Consider the following 15365-nt stretch of genomic DNA (forward strand, 5'->3'; position numbering starts at 1 on the left):
CAGCCTCCGTCGCCCCTCTCTGAACCATACCGCGCCGGCCTTCCCTCTCGGGAAAACATCACTACCCACTCGCCCTTGCCGCAACGCCGTCAATCCCGTTTGCCCACACCTCGACGTCCTTCTTCCCCGTCCTGCGCAGCCCGCTTCTCGATAAACTAAACAATGCAGCCCCCGAGGTGAGGCTGCATTGACGACTCACAATGCAAAAACATTACTGACCCCTACTGCTCGACCGAACCTTGTTGAAATTTTTGTTGATGGTGTAACCGTTCAAGCCCCCATCGATACTGGCGCTCAGATGTCGGTTATGCGATCACATCTTCGTAGCCGTCTCCGTAAAGTCCTGACACCTGCCCATTCGCCTATCGTCCGAGTGGCTAATGGCAGTACAACAGCCGTGATGGGAATGTGTGCTGCCCGCGTTACCATTGCCGGCCGTCAAGTGTTAGCCCTGCTCACTGTACTGGTCGAGTGTGCAGACGAAGTGATTGATGGAATCGACCTTCTGACTACCCATTCAGCTCTTATTGACTGTGCAACCCGCACCATTTGCCTTGAACTGCCACATTACTTGTCGACCCGACCGACGACCTCAAGTCCCGACGTCGTTCTACTAAACTTGTTCGACTCCAACCGATGCTGCGACTTACGTCCTCATGTAGCCTTCTCCACCACTTCGATATGGCCTTTACGTGATGTTCCCACTTTGCGGCATCCTCCTGGCACGTCAAATAGCACTACCAAACTGAATTGTAACTATTGCCAACGATCGAGCGTGGCTTCTTTTTATGAACTTTGGTTCGTGTATGCAAGCGCTTCCTGTAGGTGTATCTCTCGCTTTGGAAGACTGTGGAGTAGCTGCTCCTACGCCCGAGCCACTATTCGACACTGCTGCAGCTTCTGCCCCTCCTACCCCACGCTAGGACAAGTTTGCGTCGATGACCATTACTGATCTACGACCTGCTTACGCCAACACCGTTCGTCTCATGCTGATGTCCCATGAAGACATCTTTGATTTTGGCAATCACCCACTAGGTCAAACCCATGCCTTCACCCATCCAATCCACGCCGGTGGCTCTCCTCCTATACTACGGAGGCCCTACCGTGTGTCAGCGGCTGAACGCCAGGTGATCCAAACGGAGGTGGAAGAAATGCTCTCCGAAGATATTATCGAGCCTTCCTGCAGTCCATGGGCGCCAACTGTCATTCTGGTTAAAAAATAAGGAAAACACCTGGCGATTCTGTACTGATTACAGTCACATTAATAAGATTACCAAAAAGGACGTGTATCTGCTTCCACGTATTGATCACGCACTGCACTGCTTACACGGTGTCAGTTATATTTCGTTGATTGATTTGCGCTCTGGCGACTGGCAAATCGCAGTGGTTGAACGAGATCGCCTTCGTCACCCCAGATGGTTTTTATCAGTTTGAAGTGTTGCCTTTTGGACTGCGTAATGCCCCTGCTACTTTCAAGCGCATGATTGACTTTCTTCTGTGCGGATTCAAATGGACCAAATGCCTCTGCTACCTTGATGACGTCATTGTTTTTTCACCGAACTTTGCGAACGCCGCAAGAAGCACTCACTGCCTCCCGTTGGGCTGCTTCAGCATAGATATATCCCAAGTGAGCCATTTTTTCGCGTCTGCCTGGACCTCCTTGGCCCATTTCCAACTTCATCCTCGGGCAACAAGTGGGTGCCCGTTGCGACGGGCTATACCACGCGCTATGCTACCATGCGAGCCCTCCGTAATAGCTGCGCAGCTGATGTAGCTGATTTTCTCCTCCATGAACTGGTCCTACATCATGTTGATGATAATGAAAACGTTTTATTTAAAGAAAAAAAAGCAGAGGGGAGTGAGGAGAAGGGTGGTCGGATTCTTATTCCGGAATCTCGTTGGCTAAGGCCGCCGCCCCAGCTCTTTCAATGAGGGCTCGCTGGTCTTTGAGGGTTCAGCTGGACAGGGCTGCCTCCCACTTTTCCTACGTTGGCTGTTTTATAGGTTCAAAGACACTATTAGCCTGGCAGGCCCACACCATATGGTACAAATCGGCTTTTTGCCCGCACAATTTACACTCGGCCGATAAAGATTGTGGCTCAATAGCGTGTAGCTTGACTGGGTTTGACAGGGTTTGTAAACTTTGTAAATGACAGTCTTCTGACTTGTCTAATCCCTTAGTTGGGCCCGGATATTTTCGTCGCGATAAGCGCAAGTGTTGTAATACGTTTGCATCAGCTATTAATGGCACTGGGAACTCCGCGTCTTCGGGGAGGGAGGGAGGAGGAGGGAACCTGGGGGAGAAAAGCTCGGGCGGCAGCGCGTGCACGCTCATTTCCCTATATACCCTCGTGACCTGGCACCCAAATCAGCTCTTTGCGCGAAGCGAAGACCCCAGATTGTTTGAGGATCCTGCAAGCTAGCGGTGCAATTCGGCCTCGCGTGTAATTTTTATATGCAGTTTGCGAGTCTGTAATGATGTATTCTGAACTAGGATGCGAAGCCGCCATGGCGATCACCGCCTCTTCCAATTCTGCAATTTCCCCGTGCCGAACAGAAAGTCTATTGACCGTCTGCCCTTGATGCACCACCGATATTGTGGAGACTCCTCCCACCGGACCTGCAGCATCCACGAAGAAGGCCCCCCTCTAATTTAGAACAGATCTGGTCCATCTTCTTGGCTCTTGCCCTCCTCCTTGCTTGATGATATTCTGGGTGCATGTTTTTAGGAAGGGGCAGTGTCGCGAATTTGCCCCTCCACTCTTTCGGAATGTCTTGTCTTGTTACCGTATAGTAAGGACAGCTTATATTTATGTCCTTAGTACCTTGCGTCCCGTTTTCGTTCCAGCCAATCTGGCATATTGACTTAATGGGTGGGCCTCAATTCTCTCATCTGTTGTATTGTGCACCCCCAACTGCAATAAGCACTCTGTAGATGTTTTGACCGGCAGTCCTAGTGCCTTGAGATATGCTGTTCTGATCATGACATCAAAATGTTTTAAATCGCACCTCCTCATCCGAAGGCACGGAGCTACGTACACAATTCTGTTGAGTATAAAGGCTTTGACCAACCGAAGAGTGTCGTTCTCCATCATCCCTCTCGTTTTATTGGCTATGCGTGTGATCATTCGCATTACTTGTTCGTATGATGTACGGAGTTCAATAATCATTGCTGCGTTGACACCCTTGTTGTTAACCATTAAGTCCAGGATACGCACTGTCTCCACTTCAGGGATCGCAGCATCATGCACCCTAATTTTGACCGGGGCTTCATCTACATCATGATGCCCCACCTCTGCTACACACTGACAGAGGCCACTGTTTTCTTTCTAATGTTGTCGACGACCTTCTTCGCTCTTGGTCAACGTCCCACAAGTTCACAACGGCTTACCACAGACAGTAAAACAAACTTACCGAGTGTCTCAGCCGTACACTCACGGACGTGCCCTCCACGTACGTGTTCAATGATCACCGGGATGGAGACTGCTCCTTAGCCTTCGGGACATTTGCATACGATTCCTCATCTCACGATATTACTGGTTATTCTCCATTCTATCTGCTGTATGGCCGTCACATACTCCTGCCTCTTGACTCACTGCTCCCTTCCGATGCCAACAATACCACGTTCTACGCTCACGACACCATTGTTCGCGTGGCTACAGCACATCACGTTGCCCGTGATCGTCTTCTGGCGTCTCAGATTGTCCAAAAGCATCATTACGACAGCCGTCGTCGGGACACTCATTTCAGCCCTGGCTCACTTGTCCTGCTTTGCGATATGCTACTGCTGCTGCCGCGATGTGTCGGGCCATACCGAGTTCTTCGACAACTCACCAGCCTCACACATGAGATATCACCTGTGACTTCGACGTCTTCCACACCACCAAGAACTGATATCGCGCACGTTTCGCGACTGAAGCCCTATAAATCGCATGCTGATTCGACGCCCTAAAAAGCATCCAGACGATGCTTCTGCCGTCGAGGGCTTATGCCACGACCGAGTTTGTGCCGCTGTGGACAAAATAATGTTGCAGATGAAGAGATTCAAGTATCTAGAAGATCGGTATGGTGTTACCCTGGTCACTGAGGTGCACCCTTGTAACTGTATATATCGTAAATATATATATTTTCTGCCCGTAATATTTTGTTTTTCAGACAAGCAAACCTTCCAGCAATAGCCCTTAATTAACAGTGCTTGTCCATGCTAAAGATGAAACCATTATAACACGCGTGAGACCAGAACCTGCACAAATAATACATGAATAAATATGAGTGTTTGGAAAGCTAAAATACATTGTAATTTCTGGACATTCATACCTAAAATGATGTTTTAACACTCATTACTTTTATGCGCAGGATTCTAATTGCTGGTACAATGGACGAAGAACTGTACAGGGACTTTGAAGGACTGCGAATTTTCGACGTGTACCATGAAGAAACTCTTCGCTCTGCAATGAGGTACAAACCTCTGGCTGGAGACGTCATCCTTGCGTCATACCCGAAGAGCGGCTCCAACTGGGCACAGTTCATCATTTGGAACATATTGACAAAGGGCAAGCAACCTCATGATGTCGGTGAACTCGGTCTGCTATCCCCGTTCATTGAAGTAGCTGGAACTGAAGTGGCTGCACACCCGGCAACGATTGGCCCCATAGTCACTCACCTTCCTTATAGCGTCTTGAAGCCGGTGGACCAGGCAAAGTACGTCTACGTTGCTCGGAATCCTTACGACTGCGCCGTCTCCATGTACCACTTCGTCAAGGGACTCACACCGGCCACATACACGGATGTTTCCTTCGAAAAGTTCCTTTCATTGTTCCTCACCGGAAAGGTAACCCATTGCTTCGAGCACATTTCATTCTTGAGGCAGAAAAATGTTCCTGGGAATCTCTCGTTACGCGTTAGGATGCCTACCCACCGATCATTATACTACATGCACCTTCTGTGCAATACAAGTGTGAAAATTTTGAGGAAGGAGCGTTTAAAAGGTACGGGCTTTCTAGTTATTTTTAGATATTGTCTCCTTCTAAACTTGACTTCGAAAAAAACTAGCTGCGTGTAGCTGGTGTAGTAAGCGAGTGACTGCAGCCTGTACTCGTTAGGCTCGCTGTCGGAAAAAAACACGTTAAGCAAGTGTCACGCTACATTGAGGAACACGAACTCCTCCCACACAACATGGTAGGGTTTCGACCCCACCTTTCCACGCAAGATGTCATGTTGCTCCTAAAAAGACAGGTCTTTGACGTTAAAACAAGAGACGTTCGAGGCATCCTCGCCCTCGATATCACGAGAGCATTCGACACCGTCTCGCACCGCTTCATATTGGAGTCTGTGGCAGGCCTCGGCCTCGGCCAGAGATTTCAGGAGTACGTGCGCTCCTTCCTAAAAGACAGAGAAGCCCGACTGCGAGTCTCACAACTTAAGTCGGACTGCTACACGCTGGGTTCCGTCGGAACGCCGCAAGGCTCAGTCATCTCTCCATTACTCTTTAACATAGTGATGAAGGGACTCGCAGACAAACTACGAGACATCCCGAACGTAAATTTCGCTCTATATGCAGATGACATCACCATCTGGAGCCCGGGAGGCTCCCTGGCAGACATGGAGCAGGCATTACAGTCTGCCCTAGATGCCACGGAGGAGTACCTACTAGAGACAGGAATGAAGCTATCATCCAAGAAATCGGAACTCTTACTATATCGCAAGTCTTGCCAAGGAGTCCGATACCTAACTCCTCTAGACGAACTTCCGATCGCACTACATACAAGAGACGGCCAACAGATTCCGCGAGTCGACCACATTCGCATTCTTGGGCTTCTAATCGAAGCCACCGGATGCCACGCACACTCGATCAAACACTTAACCGCCAAAACCGAAAATATGATCAGACTCATCCACAGAGTCTCAGGGCGCAGGAAGGGTCTCTGCGAAGATAACCTACTGCGCGTATACCACGCGTTCCTTATGAGCCATATTAATTACGTCGCCTCTGCCCACAACTGGACGAAAACAGAAAAGACGAAACTAAACACACTCATGCGCAAGAGCATCAAACAGGTCTTGGGCATTCCACAAAGAGCAAGTACAGCAAAGGTTGATCAGCTAGGCATGCACAACAACATCGACGAAGTGATCGAGGCTCAGACTATGGCGCAAATACTCCGCCTATCCTCGTCCAAAGCCGGTAGACTAATTCTAAGCGAAACTAATGTCTCCCCATCTCCCTATCTCGAGCACGCTGTTACCCTACCGAGTGAAATTAGAGACAACTACAGAGTCTCACCGTTTCCCAGAAACGTCCACCCACTATACAACGTGGGTAGGCGTCGGGCCCGCGCCCGCGCGATTCTCGACCGCACAGACGCGGATCGTGAAGCCACCGCATTTGTTGACGCGGCCCAGTACGGCAATACATCAACTTTCGCGATAGCAGTTGTGGACGGCAACGGAACGTTACGGTCATCGGCATCGGTTAAATCGACCACCAGCGCTAAAGCCGAACAGATAGCCGTAGCCATCGCCATGGCAGACCCCACATTTACCCATGTCCTCACGGATTCGCGTGCTGCAATTCGGGCTTACGAAAGCGGCAATGTACCGAAAGAGGTAGCGCATATATTACTAGCGAGCTCAAACGAGTGCAAACGGTGCCTCTCCTGGTTCCCCGCTCACATGGGGAAGGACATCCACCCGCAAAAACCCAACCTCAATGAAACGGCCCATGACCGTGCGCGAGAACTTGCCCGCCGCGACGGTCCCACGGCCTCCGAGGGGCTGGACATTCAGTTTAATGACCCGCTACTCACATACCAAGAAATCACCTCACACTATCGAAAAGGCAGAATGAAATACCCGCTCCCGCACGCCAAACTCGAGCGCGCGCAGGCGGCCGCGTTTAGAATGCTGCAAACGGCCTCGTATCCGTCACGAGGCCTATTAAGCCACTACAATTCAGAAATCCCGGCAAATTGCCCAGACTGCCCAGAACCCTACTGCTCACTCTCACACATGCTTTGGCAATGTACCGCGTTACCAGAGGGCCCTCTCTCCAGTGAGCCCGAATGGGAAGAAGCCCTCAAAAGCCCGGACCTCAAACTGCAATTCAAGGCCGTCCAGAGGGCCCAAGAACTGGCGGAGCGTCACCACGTTCCCGTCCCGACTTGGGCGTCGCCTACGGTTTCGGCCCAAGGAGCTCGCCGCGTGCGATCTCCAACGGCTTAGACCCCTCAGGACCTCAATAAAGTTCTTGACTGACTGACTGATTAAGCAAGGGACGAAAACGACTATGCCGAGTTCACAGGTTGAAACTCTAACAGTAATAGTTAAATAAAAGAACTGATTTAACTATCAGCGTCTCGTGTCGTGCGCAGACAGCTCCGTTTCGCTATGGAATTGCCACCCGAGTTCATGCAGCTTGCACTATAGCCATCGAGTGCCGTGTTGGTGAAGAGCTGTGTTTATTAGATAATGCAAGCAGTTGGAAATTTTCTCTCCTGCTGTTGGAAGTTGTGTTTTTGGTATTGTTTTATATTACGTGTGATGTTTCGTATTTGTCAGCGAAAATTCGTGAGCAAGCGGTGCCAGAGAATATTCTAAATTTCCCCGACAATAGCAGGACACATTTCTGTGGCCCAGCATCTTCGTAATTAAACCTACGAGACAATTTATCAAACTACCACTTTCCATTCATAACATGAACGCAAACTGATTATTAAACATTTTTGTAAAGTTTCAGGCATGTGGTATACATATAGAAGTTGCCTACTCATCAAATGCAGGACATCCTTCAAAAAAATTGAAATTCTGTCTAAGCATCATGCGTACTTCTTGTTTCTCTTGAAGGAGAATTTTCATTCTGGCTGGCACGTGCTGCGATTTCCTTTACCTGTTGGCTATGCAACATCGTAATTTCTGTTGTTGGCTCTTGGATGTAACACCGTCACATTTGCAGACTTTAAGGTAAAACAGTATGCATAGACTGCTGCTGCCAAAGTCACCACTGTGCGGAAGGATGAGAGAAATGGATAGGACACGAAGAAGTTATGCGTTCGAAACTGCTGGCGAATTAAACTATATCATCTTTCGAAGAAGCTTCACACCCGGTAGGTGCAAGCCTGAGAAATCCAACACTAGTGAATTCGACAAATAACAGGATAATAGTGATCGCGTAGCGGCATTCTGAGAGCCGCTTCTCTGGATATGGATAAAAGGTATTCGCTGTGTTTGCACTACAAGGTTACCATATATATATATATATATATATATATATATATATATATATATATATATATATATATATATATAGAAACGTACCAATGGCCCCAGCTATCATGCACCAAGATTTAAACACATGCAAATGCCACGTACTTGGACAGAACCAGGATAATGTTGTTGCTCCAGCGGCCCGTCGCGCTCCAATTTTCGCGTATTAGCGGGCTTCTTTCACGCTCGGAAACAGTTCTGGTCTCGCGGGTTCCGGCATCGCATGTGCGCAGACGGCCGTGAACTCGGCTAGGCAAACCCTACATGCGTACCGACTACCATTCACAGTTGCGAAGACATGCTCGTAATCTACGCGAGGCCGTCTGGTTAGTCGGCCATTTTAATGAACTTTCTCTTCTTCTCTTCCCGCACCCCAAGTCTCGGTCGTCGTCTTACCTTCACGGAGGTTCCGCTTTAGGCACAAGAGTCGCAACGAGTTAAGAAATTAAGCGATCTACTACGGGGGTGAGCTGAAGCAACAGACAAATAGGAAAAACAAATTTAAACTTTTCCTACCTGTTTTTATCAAATTTAGCTGTTGCTTGTGGAACTATTTGTGCATCAACGTGACTTTATATAAAAATGAAGCAGGGAAAACGCCGCCAGAAGGGGAGAAGGATTCCGTGAGTTTTGAAGGATGCTTCTACCGTTAGCAGTCTAACCGCCTGGCGTAGCCACTTCTCTGCTATGCTTAAGCGGGTGTTTTTCTAACCTTCCGCAGTGGGCACAGTACGTCTATAACCAAAGCGTCCTGTGTTCTGCGCTGTTCTACGGGATTGGCAGCCACGCATCATTACGGAACTATCTATATACGATGTGTGTATGTAGGTGTGTTCTTGTTAGCATGTGATAACGGGGTTTTGTGTGCGTTTAGCTTTTTTAGGTGTTCCATGACATTGTACTGCTTTAGGGCTCTGTTATGATCTAATGTTTGGTTTCAAGTTTCTGTTTCTTTTTTTTTCTCTCTCTCTGTTTCTAAGCACATATGGTTTCTATAACCTGCGAGATCAAATAGTGTTGTTGCACCACGTTGTGTGTTGTCCTATTGTATTGTACTCTTCGCGAATCCTCCATGGGCTGTGTATTGTTGTGTTGGTCAAGTCTCCTCAACCAGCCCTAAGCAGCATTTTTTTTCTGGTAACCTGCAGCAGTGCGTATGCTGGTGCTTGCTTCGAACAAATACAATTTTTTCGCGTGCTTTCCACCGAAGTATAGCGAAGTAAGGTCACACAATGCATGCTTGAGCTTATTAGGCAATGACTGGAGTGGTTCAAAAAGAAAGAGCAAAAAAACTGTAAAACAAACATGGAGAAATATATGCGTGCTCTGCTTGAGCTTTCGATGTAGCGGGGAAAAAATGAGCAGGTATAAGAGATTTTTCTTCGGCTGAACCCTTCAAATGCGCCCTCTTCAAATGCGTGCTCTTCAACTCTTCAACCCTTCGAACTCTTCAAATAATAAGAGGTTCCTGCAGAGGACACCGCTATCAAGAAATTCCTCTCTGCGATCAGTACAGTGTTTCTCGTTCACTGCAGTACAAGCTGTTACGTATCCGAAGTACGTGCACTAATGCCACCGCTCTTACAGTTTGTGACGTCCAATATCTGGCACAAGTTATAGAGGGGGAATGTTACGGCATGCACCAGTGGTGAACGTGGTCGCTTCGCAATTGCACACAATTGGAGTATATCAGTTTGGATTGCGCTGATGGGAAGTTCCCTCATACGTGCTTGTGGGATCATATTTTACAGCTTCGAAGTAATGCGTCTCCACAGGACGTTTTATATAACAACCTTCGCCACCCCCAAAAACACCACGTCATGGGCGCTACATTGTGCGTCGGTTAAATTTCACCTTTTATTCAATCTACGATCCCCACCACTACCACTATAATAATTAAAACTTGATATTCCATGATTAGGAAGAGGACTTAAAATATTTTTGAATTCATCAAGTGAAAGTACATGATTTGCTTAAATGATCTAATGGAGCTAATTATTTGTTAGAATGGATTCGTTTTTTTACTGGACCAAGTTGACACTCCCGAGTTTCATGACAGCTTCACGGCAACGTCAGTGCAAGTATATTAGTAGTGAAAGGATATAGTTCATAACGAGAGGGAGTATTTTTTAAAAATAGTTGCATTGAGTTTACTTCTGTTCATTTTCTATTTGCAGGTATTTTATGGTGACTACTTCGACCACGTTCTACCATGGTACGAGAACCGACACAAGTCCAACGTCTTATTCGTCACCTATGAACAGCTCAAGGCCGACACAAAAGGAATGATTTTAAAGATTGCTCAGTTCCTTGGTGACGAACACGGGGCCAGCCTGCGTAATGATGACACTGTCCTTCAAAGAATATTGGATAACTGCAGTATAGATAGCATGAGGGCTTTCTTGACGGACCCATTGCTCGACAGGCTCAAGAAAATTGCCAAAGTAGCGTCTGAGAAACAATATAAGCCTTTTAAATTACTCGAAAAGCCGCATCAGGTGAACGTACAGATGCATGAGGGTGCTGGCTTTGTCCGGAAAGGAATAGTGGGTGACTGGAAGAACTGCTTCACACAGGAACAGGTGGAACGTACGAAGAAGTGGATCGCGGCAAAGACTCGAGAAAGTGATATCATGTCACTTTGGAATGACTTGTGTCTGCCATAAGGAGTCAGCACTCAGCAGTGATTGAAGTCTGAGAAGAATATAGAGAAACAGAGGGAGAGAACTAAACTTTTATTTTCTGAAACAGTAATCCAAGTCAGAACCCGGTTCACCCTAGGTGGTAGGATTCCTTATTCCAAAAGCCATCTGGCTTGGGCTGCCTCTTTGGCCCGGGCAACGAGACTGCGTTAGTCATCCAGGATATCAGAGGAAAGCTTGGCCTCCCACGTTTGAGTTGTCGTTAGGATCTGTGGTGAGTTGGGGTGCTGTTCTTGTGCTTCTATGGGGTGGCCTTGTTTAGAGTCGTCTTGTGGACCTTGTGAGATAGGGTCTGCGGATGTGTCACGCATTGGGCAATCCTGGACCATGTGTTGCAGGGCGTCGGGACGTTGCAATGGGGGCATGTGTATGAGTACGGCGTAGGATATAGTCTGTGCATGATTATTCCGTGTACGTAGGTGTTCGTCTGTAGGCGGCGGAGGATGACTTCTTCCTCTTTGCTTTGATTCTTGCGCGGTGAAGCCTACGTTCTTCTTCTGAGTCGGTGGTATTGAAGAAGCTCTAAGTACTTTAAGGCGATGTCATCAACGTTGGTGGCCGGCCTAGTGTGGGATATCAGGAAAGCCTGACTGGTGTGCTCGCCGGCAGCAGCGTGTTCCGCATCATTCTTTGTCACGCCTTGATGGCCTGGAACCCAGTTGATGTGGGTGTCGTAGAGCGGGGCGCGGGCTATGTGATTTCTAGGTATTTCGAGTGCCGTTTCTGATATGCGTCGTTTTTTATATTTTAGAGCTTTCGCCTGGTAGTCTGTTAGAATTACTGCTACTTCAGCACAAGTTGTTATTGCCAGAGCAAGTGTCATTTCCTGTGCAGTCTAGGGGGCTCTTGCTCGAATGGTGACAGCTGCGATTTCTTCACCATGGTTATCCGTGACGCTTAGGGTGAAGGCGTTTTGTTTAATATAGCGGGCAGCATCGGTGTACCTCGTATCAGGGTCTCTCGCATAGTTCTTGCTGAGTGCGCGGATTCGACTATGCCGACGCTCCTTCTGGTATGTTGGATGCATATAGCGCGGCATACTTGCCACGCTGATACAGTCCCGGGCTGAAGTGGGATTCTTGGTTTCGGGTCTGTGTCAGCAATGTAGCATTCACTGTAGTTGAGGTAGCGCAAAACTGCACGTCCGGTGGGTGTGACCTTGAGCCACTCTAGTTGGCTGATTTAGGAGCATCGACAAGCTCCTCCCACGTATTGTGGACGGCTAGCTTGAGGAGTTTCTCCGTTGATGCCATGGGTGGGAGAGTCAAGCCTACTTTGATTGCCTTTCCTATGACAGCATTGTGTTTCTTGACTTCAACCGCTTAGAGTGTCAAGTAAGGAGTTCCGTAGGTGATGGGGCTAGTTAGGAGACCTTGAGTTATGCTTAGTGTGTCGTGCTTCTTGAGTCCGCTTATTTGGTTTGTGATCCTCTTGACGAGGTGCATTACTTGTGAGAGTGCGTTCGAGAAGCGGGAGAGCGGCCACCCCTGGTCCGTCCTTGTGGATGTGCAGTCCGAGTGTGCGAAGAGAGTCGATTGTAGGGATCTTGGTTCCGTTGATCGAGGCGCCAGGATTGGGCAAGCCCGTGACATTCCCATAAGGCCAATGGAGCCGATTTTCGCAGGCGACGCTATTGCCGCCTGGATTCTAACTAATTGCACTGATACCAGGAAAATGTTTGCTTACTAATAATAGATAATGTTTTGAATATTATTCCCTTTTAATGTAAATTTAAGAATGAAAGGCGACGTCTGAATAATTTCTAGTTGCTTAGAAACTTGCATGTGTATTGAGAGCGCAATGATGCTTGCGAGGAATACCGCACAACAGACGACCGACACCGGCGTCGTCTTCTGGTATTGCTTTTGCGCTGCCCGCTTGCTCTGGCCAGGTATATCCCACTATATATATTCTTATTTAGGACTCATAATTAGCTTGTACATTTAACTTTGAAGGTTGCAACTGCTGCATAGGCCAAGAGAAATCACGACGCTAATCACACTAACTTGCTGCCAATAAACAGCTTTATTAGGACATCATCGATGTTTACATGAAATGAAAAGCACGTGAATAGCGTTTCAGAAGATATACTGGTGCGTAACATACATTGTTGTTTATTTGCAAAAAGACACTACGTACAGTCTCGCTACACATTTCTGGTGAACACAAGCTGTCCGCCGCTGATTAAGGAAATACATGCGACCGCATGAAGCCGTCCCACGCTGGTATGTTGCTAAAGTTCCTCCAGTTTTGTAGGTGAAGATGTCACGCCACTTCATTCACAATATTCATAAACTGCACCTTGATTTGAGCCAGTGCCTCCTGTTTGAACAGAAGCAAGCAGCTTTCACAACGGCGAATTCTGTCGCGACTGTACGTCTTCTGGTCCAGAATGCTTGCTCTCTCTCTCTCTCCTTTAGTTAACAAGTGAAGAAGTCACGTTATAGAAATTTTAAGCGGTTAAGCTGAATTTGCTTCGAAAAGTTTGTAATTTCAGATAGAAATGTTTTTCTGTGAGTACTGGTTTGATGCGTTGCAAATTTGTCGAAGAGAACGACGTTTTGGGTAAAAACCAGCATGGCTTTCGCCGAGGGTACTCCACAGTCACTATCCTCACTGAAGTTACGCATGAAATCGGCCAATGTATTTATAGAAAGGTTCAAATAGATATGATCTTTATCGATTTCCGCAAAGCATTCGACAGAATATCCGATAGAAAGCTACTTATGAAGCTGTCTCATTTCTTCGGTATTACCAAGCTATTCAAATGGAGTGAGGCATATTTGTCACAAACGGAACAATTTGTTTCATTAAATTCTGTTAGCAGTACCAATAAACCAGTTCGATCGGGTGTGCCGCAAGGATCTGTTATAGGCCCTTTACTTTTTTCCATTTATATTAGTGATATGGGAGCAGGTTTTTCGCCGCAAATATCCATCAAGCATTACGCAGATGACGCCATTATATATGCTAAAACATGCACTCCTAATGATCAACAGGAGCTTAGTAACCATTTACAAAAAGTTAGTCTCTGGTGTAATGAATGGCAAATGGAATTGAACACATCGAAAACTGTTTGTATGCGTTTCACGCGTAAAAAAGATCCTTTAATATTCCCCTACAGCATTAACGGAGCCGAATTAGCTGAGGTTAAGGAATATAAATACCTAGGAATACATCTCGCACATGATTTGAACTGGTCGGTACATGTCGACAACATCTGTAATAAGGCCATGTGCACACTTTGGTCGTTACGACGAAAACTTCACGACGCCACACCAGAGGTAAAAACAATGGCCTACAAAATGACTGTACTTCCTGTACTGACTTATGCAAGCCATGTTTGGGAGCCGTACACTCAACAAAACGCACTAAAATGTGAGCGCGTACAAAACAGGGCCGTGAGGTTTATTTTTAACACATCGCTAGAACGCAGTCCGTCACCGAACTTAGAAATAGAGCTGCCCTCATGACTGTCAAGCAAAAAGTGCAGCTTAGCAGGCTGACATTCTTTTTTCACGTATTAAGCGGAGACTATAAAGTAGACTTAGAAAAACACATCACATTAGAGAGACCTGCTAACCCCAGAACAAAGCATCCAAAACATATTAAACCACTTAAATATAGAACAGAATCCTTCAAAAATTCGTTCCTGGTTCGAAGCATAGACGATTGGAAAAACTTGCCACATGATATAGTAGAATGTGCTGATTTACAATCTTTTGCAAAGGCTGTTACCAATTATTTGTAAACGGTTGAGAATACGTTTTATTGTTAGCTGTTTGTTGGTTGCAGTTGTGTGGGCGCGTAACTTTTTTTTTACCCATATAGTGCTATAACTTACTCATTGTAACTGATGTTCTTTGTTGCTTCATATTTGTTTATATGATGTGCCTTCCTAGCCTGATTGTTTTGTATTGAATTGTTTAAACATTTACTATGTCTAGTTTGATGACAGCAATGTAACCGCAACTCCTGTCTTGGCTTGTGCTGAGAGTATGAATAAATAAAAAAATAAAATTTGCATAATAAAGGCTTAGCTGGCGTTTTGATTACCGCCGCCAGCGGTGGCTGTCGTCGTTTCGATGGTGGCGACACCCCAAGGCTTGGACGCGGAACACGCCACATGCACAGGCTTGGATCGGGTTCGATATAGTTGGGTGGCCTTCCTTGTGTCCATGCTCTCAGGACGAGAAACTCCGACGTTTCGGGTGCGCATTGGAGACCGCACTCAAGGAGGTATCTTTCGATAGTATCGACCACTTCTTGTAGATTGCGTTCTTGTCGTCCAGTAGTAGGTACTTTGGTCCAGAGCGGGATGTCGTCGGCATAAGGGGCATGGCATAGGTTCGGCATGGCGTTCAGTTGTTACGGTCGCTTGATCATTGCGATATTGGAAAG

The 15365-nt window shown here is 47.0% G+C and overlaps 1 protein-coding gene across 1 annotated transcript in view; it reads left to right on the top strand.

Annotated features, from left to right (window-relative positions):
* LOC135900456 (sulfotransferase 1B1-like) overlaps positions 1 to 15133 on the top strand; it is a 35817-nt gene extending 20684 nt beyond the window's left edge. The window contains exons 2-3 of the mRNA XM_070521261.1: positions 4357 to 4831; positions 10440 to 15133. Coding sequence (XP_070377362.1) covers positions 4357 to 4831; positions 10440 to 10928 — 964 coding nt within the window. The 3' untranslated portion in view covers positions 10929 to 15133. The remainder of the gene's footprint in view (positions 1 to 4356; positions 4832 to 10439) is intronic.
* The last annotated feature ends 232 nt before the right edge of the window (positions 15134 to 15365 follow it).

Source organism: Dermacentor albipictus, chromosome 7, assembly GCF_038994185.2.
Source record: "Dermacentor albipictus isolate Rhodes 1998 colony chromosome 7, USDA_Dalb.pri_finalv2, whole genome shotgun sequence".
Taxonomy (NCBI): domain Eukaryota; kingdom Metazoa; phylum Arthropoda; class Arachnida; order Ixodida; family Ixodidae; genus Dermacentor; species Dermacentor albipictus.